Source organism: Etheostoma cragini, chromosome 22 (genome assembly GCF_013103735.1).
Source record: "Etheostoma cragini isolate CJK2018 chromosome 22, CSU_Ecrag_1.0, whole genome shotgun sequence".
Lineage (NCBI taxonomy): Eukaryota > Metazoa > Chordata > Actinopteri > Perciformes > Percidae > Etheostoma > Etheostoma cragini.
In genome coordinates this window covers 13486915-13503256 of record NC_048428.1, presented here as the reverse complement: position 1 = coordinate 13503256, position 16342 = coordinate 13486915, and the positions used below count along the sequence as shown (strand labels likewise).

Genomic DNA, 16342 nt, shown 5'->3' with positions numbered 1-16342 from the left:
GGGGGGGGGGGGGGACGACGACGACGACACCAGGCCAATGTTACATCAGATGAATTATTAAATACCCATTTAACCCCAAAACCAAGGAAAAACTAATACGCCACTCATACAACCAACCTTTATCTGTACAACCCTCATTCAACGTCTTTTTTTAAAAACAATCTTGACACAATTTTCATTCGTCATCGTCTAACTGTCCCGACAGCAGCAGCAGCATCCAGTCAGAGAGAAGGGGATGGTGGGGTCAAGGAGGGACAGCTGGTAAGTACGGGGAAATTCCACGGCTGAGCTGCAGTGCTGAAGTATGAAATACAGCTGTGCCGGCAGGTGGGACACTACGCGGACTGCTATGGTGCGTTTATGGTCCACTGTTCCTCATTAAGAGGGAACAGAGCACTCCTGGTTGCTGTGGCGAAACACTCCACACCACATTTAGTCTCTGGACTGGTAAAAGAGGATGTAGCCCGACTCAGAGTTCTTGGAGATTTCAGAAGTGAGACCGTAGAATTCTTCTATTGCCTGTGCATCAATTTTCTACAAGAACAGAAAGACGGCATACAGCAGGGTTAGCAAAATAAAAGCACTGAACACTAAATCAAATGTATATACAAATGAACTTGCTCACCTCTACAATATCATCATCAAACAGCAACCAGAAGTCGTGACTTTTCACAATGGCAATGTAGTGACCCCTGTTTGGACCACTGAAAAGAAATAGAACATTATAGTAAACTTTAGCCTCTACGGTCTTGATATCTGACTCACTGAATCTGACAAAAAAAATACTATTAAAAGTTTTAAATAAGTACTTTCAGTTGATTAATATGCAGTAAAAAACAATTAGCAATGTGTAAGCATGAGACCAATGCAACAATTTGAAAACACTATTGTGTTTATTAAAACTAGCTTACAACTTCAAGGGACTTCTTTTTGATTTCCAACATGAAGGCATTAACCAACAATTCCTGTGGTGTGACAGCAACAGCATGATCATTTAGGCACTACTTACCTTCCCATGGAGGTTCTCCTACACTTTACCAGGAATCTGCAATTCTTTCCCTAACCTGTGCAAAAACTGATCCACACACACAGCCATGTTCCTTTAATTTGTTAATCTGTGAAATTATCATCTCTCTCTCTGGACAGCTTTTACATTTAAAGCTTTTTTTGGGGAAATCCTTTTTGTTTTTTAATCATATTGCTCGAGATCCAAAAGACAAAAAAACACAAGGCGAGAGAAAATGGGAACGACACAACAATGGATGCTGTAATTACATCATCACCGCAAAGCCCTTAAAGAAAAAGTATATCATCAAGCAACAAAGTGAATTAAGCATGGCCGTTGAAATGTGTGTTTTTTTTTAAGTGTACCACTATTACAGTTGTTTGCTAAAGCGGATTGTCAAGTACTATATTTGTGCAAATACTGCATTCTGAAAAGAATAATATCTTGAAACTTGTATCAGGATACATAATTATTCTGGTCTATACTAGACTGTCTTATGCCGTTACGTGGAAATGTTGCCCAAAAAGGGGAGAAATTTGTTAATTTCACTCACTTGAGACAATATTCAGTACACTGTATCATTTAAGCACTATATCATGACGAGAATATAACCAAAATCATGCCCTTAAATCATGGCATCAATTACAGGATACATCTCCCTGCTCTGAATAAATACATAAACGGGAGTAAACCTCAAAGGGGGGAAGAAAAGACAACTTAATCTGTAAGACTCGCCCACTCACTTGATCAACTCCATATAAAGTTACCATACTTTTTTTAATACATTTCTATTCAGAGCCATGAAGGGCTTGAGTTTGTTTCAGCATGATGTGTGAAAAGCAGGGAAACACCTTGTATAATCACAGGCAGACAAACTTCCACTCAAACTGGGTCAAAACCAGCGCTGAGAAACAGTACAGCTGAACATTATGGATGAGGGCCTGCGTTTTCCTCTGCTAGCTGGGATTTAGATTCTAATGTACCTTTATTTTTGTGCTAATGGCTTCAAATGCATTTTATTATCAGGACAATGCTTTGTCTGCCCGTCTCTGGTTGCTGTGGAGACAGATATAAGGTGTTGTATTCTGGCTGTGTGATCACCTACACACCTCCCACAATGCACCACCACGGCAACCAGGTCGTAGAGCCGCTCAGGATTGGTGGCGTCCCCGGAGGTGTTGAAGAGGCGGAGCTCCAGAGGGAAGACAACGCGATAGGACAGCTTGGTGTAGCGCTGCAGCTGCTCCATGTACTTAAAGCGCTTCAGGTGCAAAGCCAAGATCATTGGCAGCTTCTTAACACGCATCCTACATCACAAATATTACTGAGTCAGACATATCCAAATACCCGACCACACACACATAAAAGGACACGTTCAAGAATCAACTTGTATGCAGACCTCTTGTGTGCCTCCTGCTTGCTTCTACATTCTTCACAGTAGTATTTGTACTCACTGCACAGTGTCTCTGTGTTACTGAAACCTCTGAGAGAAGCCACAAAGAGAGAAACAGTCAATGTACAATCGTAAGCCTGTACTACAAACCAAGATTTGGCATTAATGAGGTAACTTCACGTTCAACCCAGGGTTTTCTGTATCGCAACGATGGATCGTTTTTTACCGGGTTAAATCGTCGTGATAACTTATGCTGAACACCTAACCTGGTTGGGAGCAGGTCAAGTTGGAGATTAGAGATCACGCAATGTAAAAGCACCGCCTACTGACCAATCAATACTCGGTTGATAACAGCTGGACCTCAGTGCGTGGAGAGAGAGAGAGCAAGAGAGAGGTGTGCTTATAAAAGTCAAAACATTTGGAGATCAACAACCCCGTTACCATTCCCCGATGGGTATTTTTTATGAAAGATACCGATTTTAAGCAGAGGAAATTACCTATAGGCTATTTGTGTTTTACGATGATAAAGTAATGATTATTTAAATGGAGTCTGGTGGGTTTTAGGATGGTGATTTTGCCATTTCATTAATAAATATAAAAACATATTCAAATGTTGGCTGAGGGAGTTTAGCCTACGGGATTTCTATATGTCGGCTTCTTAAGGCATGTGCTGCCATTGAGCACATTGGTTTGAATTAGGTTTTTATATTTGCCCTCACGATCACTTCCCACTGCCATGGTTTACACTGAAATAAAAGGCTAAAGCAACGACAGGTTACGGAAAGCACAAGTGTAATTATGGTTAAATCTTGTGCCTGACTGATGGGGAAATTACATAAAGATAAGCGTTGTGATTTACAGCGTTGGCTACTTTTTTGCCAGCTTTCCTTCCTTTTTAGAAATCACTAACTGTATTGCGTTTTGCCTGTAAAACTGTGTCTGTGTTCCTTATATTTATGTAGAATTATAGTTTGCTCTTCTTATGTAAAATATGCGGCTCTGGTATATGTTTGCAATTGGTCACGCTGTGCAAACATTGCTTCTTTTATGTGAAAGCTTGTGTGTGTCGCTCGATCGGGAAACCCTGGATCGATTCAACTAGTTGTTAACCACCGGCGTGACAGGTTACGGAGGATTGCGGTTGTTAGGGCTTGGTGAAGCTGGGTAACTGACATAAATCCAAGGCATGTTGATCTTGATTTGTAGTACAAGCCTCTGTTCACATCTACAAAATGAATGATTCAATTTCAAAACACTGCATTTTTTTTGTCCGAGCAACAGTCCAGAACCCAAAGCAATCCTGTTTATTATAACGTTAGATGAAGAAAGGTAGCGCTTTTAAGAAGCTGGAACCATCAAATGTTTTGCATTGAAAAAAACTAATCTTCTTTATCATAATAGTTGCAAATTCATTTTCTGTCAATCAACTACAAATCCTGCTTTAGCTTTGCTTCTACATGCAATTGATTTTACCTGAGGCAGTGTGTGATGGAGGTATTCTGTTCTACATCCACAGAAAGGTCCAGAAAGTCCTCATCTTTGCTGCTTATCTGAAGAGAAAAATCACATCAAAATGAGCTATATGCAACTAAACTCAAATACTAGAACTTAAATAATCGGTTTGGAATATAATAATATAGGGCTGTAAAAATATGGCAATAACAAATAAAAATGTCTGCAATTCTATTGTATTTACCTAAAACATTGTTTAAACAAGACTCTGGTGCCACTTGGTAGTGACATTTTATGTAAGCCCCTTAAACGTCCGCCTCGTATGACAATAGCAAAGAGACATCTTACCGTTTCACAGGTGAGGCAGCGTGTCTCATTGGTCAGAGTGCCTTGGAAAATCTCATGGACCCAGGTGGGAGCGGGCGTGGCATTGCTGTTGTTGTTCTGAGAGTCCAATGTGCCATTGGCAAGGCGCCCGTTGGTCTTGTCCTGCTTCCTCTCCTCCTGAAGCAGATCAGCGATGGTGTTGAGCAGATAGTTCAGAAACTCATGGGCATCCTGCTGCATGTAATTGTCAAACAGCTCTGAGGAAGAAAGTGCAGAGAGACTTTAGACTTCCAATTCAGTTGCTGTTTGCTCCTTACTTCAGGATCTAATGCTGTTTCAAAGCTCTCCAGGAGTCCGCGGAAAATTAGGGAAAACAAAAAGATAAGGAAATTAAGCAGTACTTAAAGTGATGACACTCTGCTGTAGCTCCTTTAGAACTAGGGATGCACCAAATCCAGATTTTTGGCGTTGGCCGAATACTGAATCCGAAACCAAATACTGATCCAATCTTCAGTCCATTAACACAGTAAACACATTAATGAAGTAAACAAGTCTACAGCCTGTAAAATAGTTAAATATAACAAGTTAATGTTGAAATTACATGCTCTTTTCACATTGTAGGAAAGCACATGGCTATTGCCAGATGAGTGACAATTTAGTTAGGCAAATTTTGGCTAACCAGAGTATGATGAAGACATGCTGGGTGGGTGAAATTAGAAAGCTAAGGTTAGCTAATGAGCAGCAGCCGGCCGTTTTAATTTGACATGTAGCTCGACTTGATTTGCCTTCTTTTGACTGAAAGTACTGCTCACAAGTTCCATCTTCACTTTCTCACAGCCTACTGCATTGAACAGACCAAATAGGTAAACACTTTCCCATAATCAACGGTGGCGTCATTACATCGACCAACGCAGCGCACCTAGTACAAGCGTAGGGTTCAGTGTGAAAAAATTCTAAGGTTCGGCAGTTCCCAATATTCAGCAGAATCCAAACCTGAATCTGGATTCTTGGCATCCCTATTTAGAACACACTACTCCCCCCCAAAGTTTATCAGTTTCTTCTCACCATTCTCTTTGCGAAGCCGTGTGATGAACTTCTTGGGTGGTATGACGCCCACTTTTCTCTTCTGATTGGCAATACTGTGAAACAGGTCGGCCAGGCAGGTGAGCAGGTTCTCCTTTCGCCGAGGCTGACTGCGGTACGCCAAGATCTTCTCCCGAAACGGCCGGCAGAAGTATAGAGCCTGCAACACCGAGTTGCAGTAGCAGGTGTTTCCAAACTAAAATCAATGATGGAATGCAATCAAATCAGTGGGAGTACGAGTCAGGTGACGGTGAACACAAAACACTGAATCTGCACAGTGCATCAATTACTTACATTGACCAGGCCAAAGTAGTGCTCATTGACCGGAAACTGCTCAGATCCAATCTCTTTCTCCAGAGCAGAGGCATTGGCGCCCTGTAAATGCACAAAGTCAAGAAACACAAACATATTTAAAATCAGCAGTAATTTTGAAAAAAAACAATGAAAAAACACATCAACACCACTACTGAATTTGTAATTAATTGCCACATAATTAGGTAGCAGCAACTTGGCATTTCCATAGTAATTTGTTGCACAGATGAACAATAAAAACTAAAGTGTCCAAGAATTGGCATGTCCCTTCCACTTCGCCGTTCTATACCGCTAGAGCACCACATTCATCTTTGACGGACAGTAAAGTAAGGCTGACCCCAGCTAGTGATTACACACATCCAGAAAATGTTTTAAATGTGAAACTCTGCTGAGATTACATAATTACATATGTTCAAATAAAAAATATTCAAATGCAGATATATTTTTGAAATCAGCACAGGACTCGGCGGCGGCTATGATTTGGTAAGGGTTAATAGAGTACGATGCAATATGTTGACAGCAGCAAACTGCAGAGCGGACGCGGACATGGACCTGGAGCGGGTCCACAACTGCGCAGCTAATGTTAAACCATGTCGTCATTGCCTGCGTTAATAATGTCTGGTAGTAAAGGCCAACACGTCAATTTAGCTTTTTTCCACGGTTTCTCCAAGCATACTACAGATGAATCGTCTCCCAGTCTGAAAGCATCTATTATCCAGCTGTTCCAGTTGTTCGTAAGATGTAACACTGGTTTAGCTTTAACGCTAGCTACCTTAACATAGCTAGGTTAGTTAGCTGTGAATCCCAGCTGCAGCAGGTGCACTGTGCTCAAAGAGTATAAGACACATATTAACCGAATAAATCGCTAACGTATGAGTTGAAAAAAAATCATTACTAAAGAGTGTCCATCTGACGTTGCTGTCGTTAACTAAAAAAACAAAGCGGAGAAGGCAGTGGGTGTCTGCTGCATTTGCTATGGTCGGAAAACTCCTCGGCTAGCACGGACACGAGAATTAACTATTTGTTATTTGTAATTACACAATTTAAAAAACAATAAGAGTGCGGCCATGGTTTCCATTTCAACCGGTGCCCCTTTTAATGTAAGTATGAGAATGCCGTGCACTTACCATGGTACAAAAAGAGGCAAATTTGGAAACTGTCATTAGGATTTCCATTCGGCTAGCGCCATCTTCAACCACCGCCGCGCGCTGACAAGACTGGGCTGGCTTCCCTCGTGAGGAAAGGCAGGCGATTATACTGCTGCTGAGCTCGAGACGAAAGGTCCAACCGCTCACGAAAACGCAAAACAAGATAATGCACTGCTTGTTGTTTCCGCCTTCACTTAATGACGGGCCCAAACACGATAATGGTCGGTCCAGCTGATCGCTTCGTTTTGGTATATGCGTGTCACACATTCGGACACTCTTAGTTATCGAAGTCAAATCAAATAATGTCAAAATCACTGATAAAGATACTATATCATCAAAAAAGGTTAGCCTTGCTGAAGTTTTGCGCATGCGTATCATCAATAGCTATGAGTGATAACGAATTGTTTTGTTAATATTTTATTATGATTGTATATGTATTTATTACAACGATTTCCTTTTAGCAGTCGCGTCATATGTTTCCCCATTAAAATAGCAGAAACGTTATAGTTAGATCACAACTGAACTAAGACCAGTTACCGTATGTTGTACGGAATCCTTTAGCGTCACATTCATTTGGTTCAGGCAATATCGCGGCCTGCCTCAATTGTATTTCACAAGGCGGAGTTTAGGGTCTTTTAAGCTCTCTTTCCGCCGTACCCGCCATCTTGTAGACACCGGGGGTAAGATCCTCTCCGTTTAAAATTTTATTTTCGACTTTATTAGCATATTATTCGTACATAAATATAGGTATATATGCACCGCATGTTTCCCTTTACATATAAATGTCGTGGTAAGGCCTGAAAAAACGTTAAATTGAGTGATAACTTCCGTTTAATGTGAGCAGGACCAGCAGCGTGGCTCTCCATGTGGGCCTTGCAGGCAGAGAAACGTTCAACGTTAGTGGAAACAGTGTTTTCCTTCAACACCGTGTTGCACCCGCTGTAATAAAGCTTAACACGGATTTTTTTTCGTAGATATTCGACCGTGATATTGCAGATACGGTGCTGCCTAACGTAGTGATACTTGTGCTAGACATGCATTGTGTGGCTAGCCTTTACGTAAGAATATTTTCTCGTGAAATCAGCAGCAGTGCTATATTGACTCAATTTGATCAACAACATCCCTCATGTGCGTGTGATACGGAAACTTAAACGTTTCTGTTGTCATTCACTTGGATCAGCTGTTAAACACGTTGAGCTCATTCTTAGTCTGTGTGCCAGCTATGTTACACGGGCGTTTATGGGCTGTTACTGCAGTCATATTTGTGCCATCCATCATATGATGCATATACTTTATTGACGTGCCATTTTCCGTCCATGAAACTAAAATATTTTAAATCTACCATGACTAATTTTAACGAGTACCGTTGTATGTTCTTAGTAATCAGGCATCATGACGAACACCAGAGGCAAGAGGAGGGGGACCAGGTACATGTTTAGCAGGCCATTCCGCAAGCATGGTGAGTACACATTTAAAGGGTAACTTTTTATATCAGACCACACTTTAACTGCAATTCTCTTTTTTAAATTAATGGCATGTGGCTTTTAGAACCAGTGTTTGCAAAATAACATGAATACATTTATTGCATTCACTTTACAGGCCCAATTCCCCTGTCCACATACATGCGCATCTACAGAAAGGGTGACATTGTTGACATCAAGGTAAGGCAGAGCATGTTTGTTGACTTGTTTTCTTGTTTGGTTGAGTAGACAGTTAAACTGCATGGTACATTTAGTCCAGACAATACTAATTTAATATTTACAGAACTTTTAATGTTATGCTTAGGATGTCCACTTTATCTTCAGTCATATTCCAGAAGTTTTAAAGTAACACACCGACTTATTGAGACTTTGGCTTTTTTACCGTATCCCCTAGTGTTATATTAGTCCATATTGCTACTTGGTCAGTGATTAGCGCAACACCTGAAAAGCACCGTTGTTACAGAAGTACCAGTGCTTTGCCTTCTGTTGAGAATAGTTCCCAGTATGTATACGGTTAGGTGGCTGTGTCTCATGTGACCTTATCTGTACATGCTGTGAATGTACAAATCACATCATGTATATTGGAAAATGTTGCCGTTATTTTAGCACTTATTGGTAGCAGTAGGCTTTTTGAAGCCCATTACCTCCAAGATCTGTGGTAAGCTAGTTTAGCGGTGGGTCAGACAGTTACGACACGCACAGAGATGGGACGAGTATGTATCGACTTGTCTAACTCTGGGGGGGGGATACGCTGAATAAGCTAAAGTCTCAAATCGGCGTGTTCCTTTTAAGAGGCTGTAGTGAAATGTGCTTCAGAGAGTGACATTAAAATGATTTATCTGGATAAACATAAACCAAAAGTTGAGTTGACATGGATGTCGAGTAGGATGTTGAGTAGACAAGGATTTCGGTAAGGTGCAGAGTAATGTTCTGAATTGGAGATGTTTCTTATTGGGATGGGTTCACCTAAAATCACAGTGGAACTTGTTGGTTCCATGTAGTGTTGATTACTGGTGATTAACTTGTTGCTAAATACATTGTTATATGTGATTTTCTTTTTAGGGTACAGGTACCATTCAGAGAGGGATGCCTCACAAATGCTACCATGGCAAGACAGGACGTGTGTACAACGTAACCCAACATGCTGTCGGCATTATTGTCAACAAGCAGGTCAAGTAAGTAGGAAGCGGCCTTTCTTTTGTGACACTTAAGTGTGTACGCTTGTGTAATTTTGGAATAGTACACACCAAAGGACTTTACTCTCTTTCACTAATAATTACTTATTTAAAACGTTACGTTCTCATAGTGCACACAAGATGGCGAAGGGAGTCACAGTATGATTTGTTGACCAGTTCTCAGTTGTTGAAACATTAAATCAGATACCGGTTGTGGTCATGAACCTGGCAAGGGTTGCATAGGCCAATCTAGGGTTTTCCGTCCTGCTTCAGAGAAACTCTGCTGAGTCTCATTCACGGCAGCGGCAGTTAAACTTTATTTGAAAACATGATGGTTAAATTTGTAATTAATTTGCACTTCATATGCATGCCAAACCATAAGGGCAATCCATTACACTTTAAACGTCACTGACACTTTATTAAATGTATTTTAAAATAGAAAACATTACATTTCAAAATATTTTGTCTTTATAACACTATGGTATTGTACAAATTGGCTACAACAGTTATGGCAGTTATCTTATTTGTTACTATACATTTTTCAACGTGGAAACAAAAGCTGCTCCTTGGGGGAAAGTTGGAGGATTTAGTTTTTTTTCTTGACAAAGATTTTTCATAAATTTGCACCTTAAAATGTATTACTATGCAAGAAATTAAGTCTTTGACTCAATATTTCCGGGGCTAGATGTCACATTTAAAATGTTTTGATGAGTACAAATTGTAGCTTCAATCTTTGGTGTAGAATTTATCGAGGAGGGATGTGACCCAATCTTCACTTTGCCACCAGGATTGTTCATGTCCTCCGTGGTCATTCACATTGGGAAAAGTATTTCATCCTTAAGCACCCCATTCAGACTCGTGTTTGACCTGGGGCTGTATTGAGGAGACAATACAGTTTTGTGCTAAAGCTGCCCGTCAAGTTGTTTTTATTTTTTCCGTTTTATGTGATCTCATTCATGTTTTTGCCTCTCACAGGGGCAAGATCCTGGCTAAGAGGATTAATGTGCGCATTGAGCATGTGAAGCACTCAAAGAGCAGGGACAGTTTCCTGCAGCGGGTCAAGGCAAACGAGGCCAAGAAGATGGAGGCCAAGCAGAAGGGCAGCTGGGTGGAACTGAAGCGACAGGTATGAAGTGGTACAAAATTATTTAACTTTTTGTGATTTCTTTTTTTTTAGTTGAAAAGAAATGGAAAGTCTAAGATGTCATGGTGAAAATCTTTTATGAATGAAGTCAGTTTCATTGATTTTACTCTACATCAAATTAAAACCGTTTAGAATAGATTCCCAATGGTACAAGTATGTGGTGAATGAAGTGGTTGCTTTTGCTCATTTGATTATCTTAAATTCTCCTCGTCTCTACAGCCTGCTCCTCCTCGTGATGCTCACTTCGTCAGCACCAAGAAAAACGAGCCACAGCTGCTGGAGCCAATCCCCTACGAGTTCATGGCATAAAGTGCTCACCAAAATTAAAAAAATATTTGTACACACAATGCTCGTCATGTTATCTGTTCACACATTTTTTATTTTGATTGTAAGGATATGTTATCGCTCAGTAATGATTGTCATTTGATTGCTAAATGAAAATTAATCAAATGCACTTTTTTATTACACCGGCAATCAGAGGTTGAGTGGTACACGTGTCGCAAGCATATTATATCCTAACACTTAATCCCTCTCAGGTCTACAAGGTTAATAGTGTTAATCACATTTGCACTGTCAATGTTGCCTGATATCTGACGGTGTTTGGGTTTCCATCTTTGAAGTGGATGAATTCAAAGGTCTATACCCAGGCAAAAGCAGAACTATGCAACATGTTTATCGTGCCGATTGTAACCATAATCTAGTTCAACTAAGACATTTTCACAGTTATGAAAACAAAACACAGGTTTAAGTAATTACCTAATTCATTGATTTTCATTCAGCTGCTTTGGTTTAGTATTGGGCATGCTGGCTTAGTGACAAGTCTTACTGGGACACTTCAATAGATGAAAGCAATGCTTATGGTATGGCTCACCTGTGCTTTTCCCTTTGAGTCAATATGACCTGATCTGAAGAAATGACAAATGGAACAAATATCCAAGGAAGTTCATACTGAATATTTGTAGTCATACAAAAGCCTTACTATGGGTATGTGCAGTCCAAGATCATTTTAACTATTTAAGATTGAATGCACAACTTGTAGTTAAACCTCGGCTCTACCAGTGGGACAGCCATTACAAACGTGTGTCGTCTTTGCATACTCAAACCTACAAAACTATCTTGGAAATTCTAAAGTGTGGAAAGATTCCACACATGAGCCAAAATATTGTAGAAATGTGTATTGAATGGTGCGCGACAAAAATAGAAACTTATTGGATGGTGCACCCATAAAATTACTTTTTATTTAGAGTCATCATATGCGTACTTTTGGAACATTTCATGTTCTTAAGAAAAAAATGGTAAACCAAACCAACTTCCCGGCACTATGAATGAATTTCAGCTATTTAACGCCATTTTATTTAATATTTAAACAAACATAATTCAGTCCCATTCTCGTAGTGGATGGCACAGTTTCTGCTGTGCTCGTGCAGTAGGTGGCAGTGTGCACCAGGATGTGTGTAAAGCTTAGAATAAACAGGACCCTTGCTGTACAATAGCACTGTAGACTACTGCATTGGGATGTGAGTGGGCTGAATGATTGTGCTTTATTGAATTGTACCATATTTAGATTATAACCACAGATTTTGTTTAGCTATGACTTGTCACAACTTTAATCGACGTGTTTGGGATTTGGGCAGAGGATGATTTAGCAGCTCCCCAAAATTTTCGACCTAACGTGTGTGTGTGTGTGTAAAGCTTTCCTGTGTAAAGTGAAATGTAATGCAAAAAGAACATGGATTCTAGCTGCATAAAACGATCTGCAATTTTGATGTTGAATGATTGATTGAAATTTACACTTTATACAAATGAGAGTTGTACTCTTAACTATACTTTGCACTACACTAGTCAAAAATTTGTAATTCTAGACATTTGTAATCTACTTCTGACATACATTAGAACATGACATATTTTTTTAATGTTATGTAACTATATCTCTTGATTATCTGTCATCAGCTGCAGTGAACAACTTTGTGAATAAGAGACTGATAAAAGATATATAGAATCATAAGAGATTTGCTAAGTTTACAGGGGTTCACCATTTAATGATACAGTGGTAACGTTCTTAAATTTTTTAAGGACACCATATTTTTGCGCAACCATAGGTTTTTTAATTTTGTATTTTCTTCTGGATAAAAATGTAATGTATCTCAGTCATACTCTGTGTGTGTGTGTTTGTGTATGTGTGTGTGTGCTGTTTAATCAGTAGAGGCTGAATGGCTGGCTGGTTATGTGACAAATAGGTTATCTCATCTCGCACCTCAGTACTTTACCCAATATTTACACGAATTAGGACCAGTTTACAGAGATAGGGAGCAGCTGACAGGATGAAGTGTGTGTGTGTGTTTGTGCGAGACCAGGAGGGGGAAGGCCAACAGTGGATCAGTCCAAGGATTATTATTCATTTCTTTGGATGCATTTGAATTTTGGGAGTAGAAGAGATCTCCCATATATGTGAAGGAAGGAGGTTTATTTAAGAAAGACAAAAAAATGAATGCTGTAATCTTCACCTGGACAATGGTGTTGAGTCTTTCTTCACCCTCATAACCCTGCAGGCCTGAGGTCAGGGAATTCAGACACAGGTCTTATCAGGACAGAGAACAAGTATCCAACAACCTGAGGAGATAAAAGCAGGAGAAACAGATGGAAGAATAAAATGCAATCAATCAATGAGCAACTTGGCAGCCAAAGCCCTTGGTATTGATCTGGATTTTGCAGGCAGTATTTAGATAAGGCAAATGGTGCCTCTACATTTTGTATATCCCCACAGCTTTTAGAAGCACTGTTCAAAATAAATATATTTCAGTTTGAAAATACTTTACAATGCATTTCTAGTGCTTCAGCTTTTATTTTTGTAGTTTGTATGAATCAATACCGTACTTATGTACTTCTTATAGCATAATTTGATATCCACCCTGCCTATACATCTACAGTAAGTCCTTTGTATTTGTGTGTGTTCTCACAGATATACCAGAGTGTCATGTGTGGCACTGACTCATGAAAGTTACTGATTGAAGGAGGAAAATGTAAACAGAGAGAGAATGAAAGAGAGAGAGAAAACAAGCTAGGGAAAAAGGAGGGCAAGAAGACGAGGATGGTGGATAAAAGCCATGGAGCACTATGAACTCCTTAATCACACATGTTTGACACACACAGATTGAGTCTGTCAGCTCAGCCAGCAGCCATATCGACCCAGGGTGTAACATATTAACCACACACACAGTAGATAATTGGATACAAACATCACTGATGCAAGAGGAGTAGTGTGTGGAAATGTTGCACCATATGAAATTTCACAATTATCAGCCTTGCTACAAAACCTGATTACACTTAATTTAAAGAGCAGGCTCACCCAAAGCACTAAAACATGTTTTTCCAAATCTTTAGTGTTATCAAGACACATAAATATTTTTGGGGCCCTGTGCCCAGACTTTAAGACACCTGTTTAAAAAATAAAAAAAGTCGGAGGAAAAAGGAAATAAATGGGATTTAATGTATACATTATTTAATTTGAAAAAGGATAATTAAGTAGAATAGAAGTACATGACATAAAATTAAATACTGAGGTGAACTACAAATACTTAAAATTTCCACCACATATGAAATTCCATCAAGTTTTTTGTGTTGGGGTTAACTTTTCTTTTTTTCTTTTTATCTGCAATATGTGTGAACCGACCCTTGATGCTCTCTTTTCCTTAAGCCTCCCCATCCCTCATACTCCCCTACTCTTTGGTGAAAAAAAATCCCTCAGTGGTCTGGAAACTAATTCTTGTGACTGCGTGCGTTTGGGAAAGGCCTGGAAGTTTGACAAAGGCACAAGAAAATAAGAAAATCCCACTGCAGGCCAAACAGAGTGCATGCTATATCTGTGTGTGTGATAGGTGGAGTGGAGTGATAGAGTCTGTGTGGTTATCAGAAAGAGGGGGAGGCATGGTCATATATGTGGATATTGAGCCAGCTGTATTGATCCTGGACCTGACAGCAGAGGTGGAGAAGGTGTGTGTGTGTGTGTGTGTGTGTTGGGGGGGGGGGGGACCGGATGAGAAGAGCAGGGGCTGATAAAGGTGTCAACTGACCCAGGCATGCTTACCTGAAGCGTGGGAGGGCACCAAGGTAACTCCCCAACAGGCTCTCAATAGGCCTTGTTCACAAAAGTCAGTCAAAGGTTTCACATGAGAGCATGGCATGGGCTCAGAGGGTGATCTCTGATGTTTGGACAAGCAGATAGTGGGATTGGATTGTCAGTGTCTCTGTCTTTTTTTTACCTGGAGCCTTAACATTTTTGTTTTTGTTATCTAAAGCGAGTCTATGTCTGTTTTGATAGAAACAATAGCTCATACAAATGAAAAGTTGAATTCATAAACAAACAAATGCACAATCTTGCTAAATTTAATACACTCGGGGGTCTTGCTGCTACATGCTTCCTTGGTCTGGTCTGACCAGCAGCGTATGGTGGCTAGTGTTAATGTTAGCAAACTTTCAAAATAGATGTTGCTGTAAAGCAGACATTGCTAACAGTTTGTTTTGTTGATTTTATGACTCTTCTTTAATTGTGCTGCTGTTACACAATGCTTCAGCGTTTAAGTTACAAAGTCTCGCTTTGGAAAAAATTTTAATATGCTATTTAAATTTCTGCTTTACTTAAATTGTAGTTTAGCCTTTACACTGACTTAAAGCAAAATAAAAATAAAACTAAACATCCTCTTCTGACAATTTAAAAGTTAATTGCATTTAAATAATAAAGGCACACTTGCTCAGTTAATTACACTCAGGAGTTTTGCTATAGCCACTTCAACTGGTATGACAGTAGCTCATGCCGTCTAATGTAAGATAATGTTAGTTGAATATTGCCAAATATTGCTGAATAACTGAGTCAATTTCTGAGTCACTTTTCCATTTTTATAACTCTTCTCTACTTGTACTACTGTTACACTAAGTTTTAGCATTTCCTTCAGCATTCCCCTATACAGTACTTGTAACTTTTGGCCACATTGACGACTGTTCAGCTAAAGTTAGTCTAGCTTTAATGTGACACCATGTAACCATTGCTGAACAGCGGCCACTGCCACTGTGCCTTTCTTTAACTGTCTGTGGTGCCTACAGGCGATTTAGCAACAAGTGGTGAGTCACAAAGTGAACAAAGTGACACAGTAATGTCTGTTATACAGCAAAATAGTGGTTGTTATTGTTAATGAATTACATTTACCACGTAAAAGAAGGGGCCTTTTATATAGTCCCATTGTGAAGGGCTGAGAATTTTAGTTTCAGGTTTGTGGGTCACAAGGGATCTCACTTAAGACTACTTTCTGACAACAATAAAGCAAACATATCAGAAAACTAAATTGGAGGGTGGATAAGATTAGAACAATAAATTCTGTGTGTGATTAATGGAGACAGACGCCTCTCTCCTTGCTTGCGCACCAGACACACACACACACACACACACACACACACACACACACACACACACACATACACATACACACACACACTGCAAGGAGCCTGGATGACAGTTTTAAAGCCCAAATCAATCAATGTGGAGGAAAGAGTCATGGTTATAATGTTTGAGTATCAATGGGATCACTATTAAACTCATGGGGCCTAAATCCTTTTATGTACCTAACATCCTGCACAGCTGAGTGTAGGTCAATGCAGAACATGAGGTTTAATAATTATGGGTTAAAAAAAACAAAAATCTAATGCATTTGTTGAGTTGAAAATGTTAAATATCAAATCTCTTGCTTGTTTTTTAGTTTCAGTGAGATAGGACACCCCCCATTCCTGCTCTGATTGGTAGATTCCAATAAGATAAATTAAGCACAGGTGG

The 16342-nt window shown here is 39.7% G+C and overlaps 2 protein-coding genes across 2 annotated transcripts; one reads left to right on the top strand and one right to left on the bottom strand.

The window, feature by feature from the left end:
• Positions 1-148: 148 nt before the first annotated feature.
• On the bottom strand, positions 149-7059 carry usp12a (ubiquitin specific peptidase 12a). The gene is made up of 9 exons (XM_034861609.1): positions 6701-7059; positions 5556-5636; positions 5244-5457; positions 4200-4435; positions 3873-3949; positions 2406-2489; positions 2116-2313; positions 626-704; positions 149-534 (listed from the first exon to the last, which is right to left on the bottom strand). The coding sequence occupies exons 1-9, from the start codon at positions 6986-6988 to the stop codon at positions 433-435; spliced, it is 1359 nt and encodes a 452-aa protein (XP_034717500.1). The 5' UTR covers positions 6989-7059; the 3' UTR covers positions 149-432.
• Positions 7060-7248: 189 nt separating this feature from the next.
• On the top strand, positions 7249-10868 carry rpl21 (ribosomal protein L21). Its single transcript, XM_034861612.1, has 6 exons — positions 7249-7401; positions 8102-8180; positions 8321-8382; positions 9265-9377; positions 10353-10503; positions 10741-10868. The coding sequence occupies exons 2-6, from the start codon at positions 8114-8116 to the stop codon at positions 10828-10830; spliced, it is 483 nt and encodes a 160-aa protein (XP_034717503.1). The 5' UTR covers positions 7249-7401; positions 8102-8113; the 3' UTR covers positions 10831-10868.
• The last annotated feature ends 5474 nt before the right edge of the window (positions 10869-16342 follow it).

Excerpts from the sequence above, each read along its gene's own strand:
- usp12a (XM_034861609.1), bottom strand. The coding sequence starts at position 6,988 with ATGTGTGACACGCATATACCAAAACGAAGCGATCAGCTGGACCGACCA. Across the intron at positions 5,458-5,555 it reads ACTACTTTGGCCTGGTCAAT|TTTGGAAACACCTGCTACTG; the intron begins GTAAGTAATTGA and ends CATTGATTTTAG. Across the intron at positions 2,490-3,872 it reads TCCATCACACACTGCCTCAG|AGGTTTCAGTAACACAGAGA; the intron begins GTAAAATCAATT and ends GGCTTCTCTCAG.
- rpl21 (XM_034861612.1), top strand. The coding sequence starts at position 8,114 with ATGACGAACACCAGAGGCAAGAGGAGGGGGACCAGGTACATGTTTAGC. Across the intron at positions 8,181-8,320 it reads CAGGCCATTCCGCAAGCATG|GCCCAATTCCCCTGTCCACA; the intron begins GTGAGTACACAT and ends TTCACTTTACAG. Across the intron at positions 10,504-10,740 it reads GGGTGGAACTGAAGCGACAG|CCTGCTCCTCCTCGTGATGC; the intron begins GTATGAAGTGGT and ends TCGTCTCTACAG.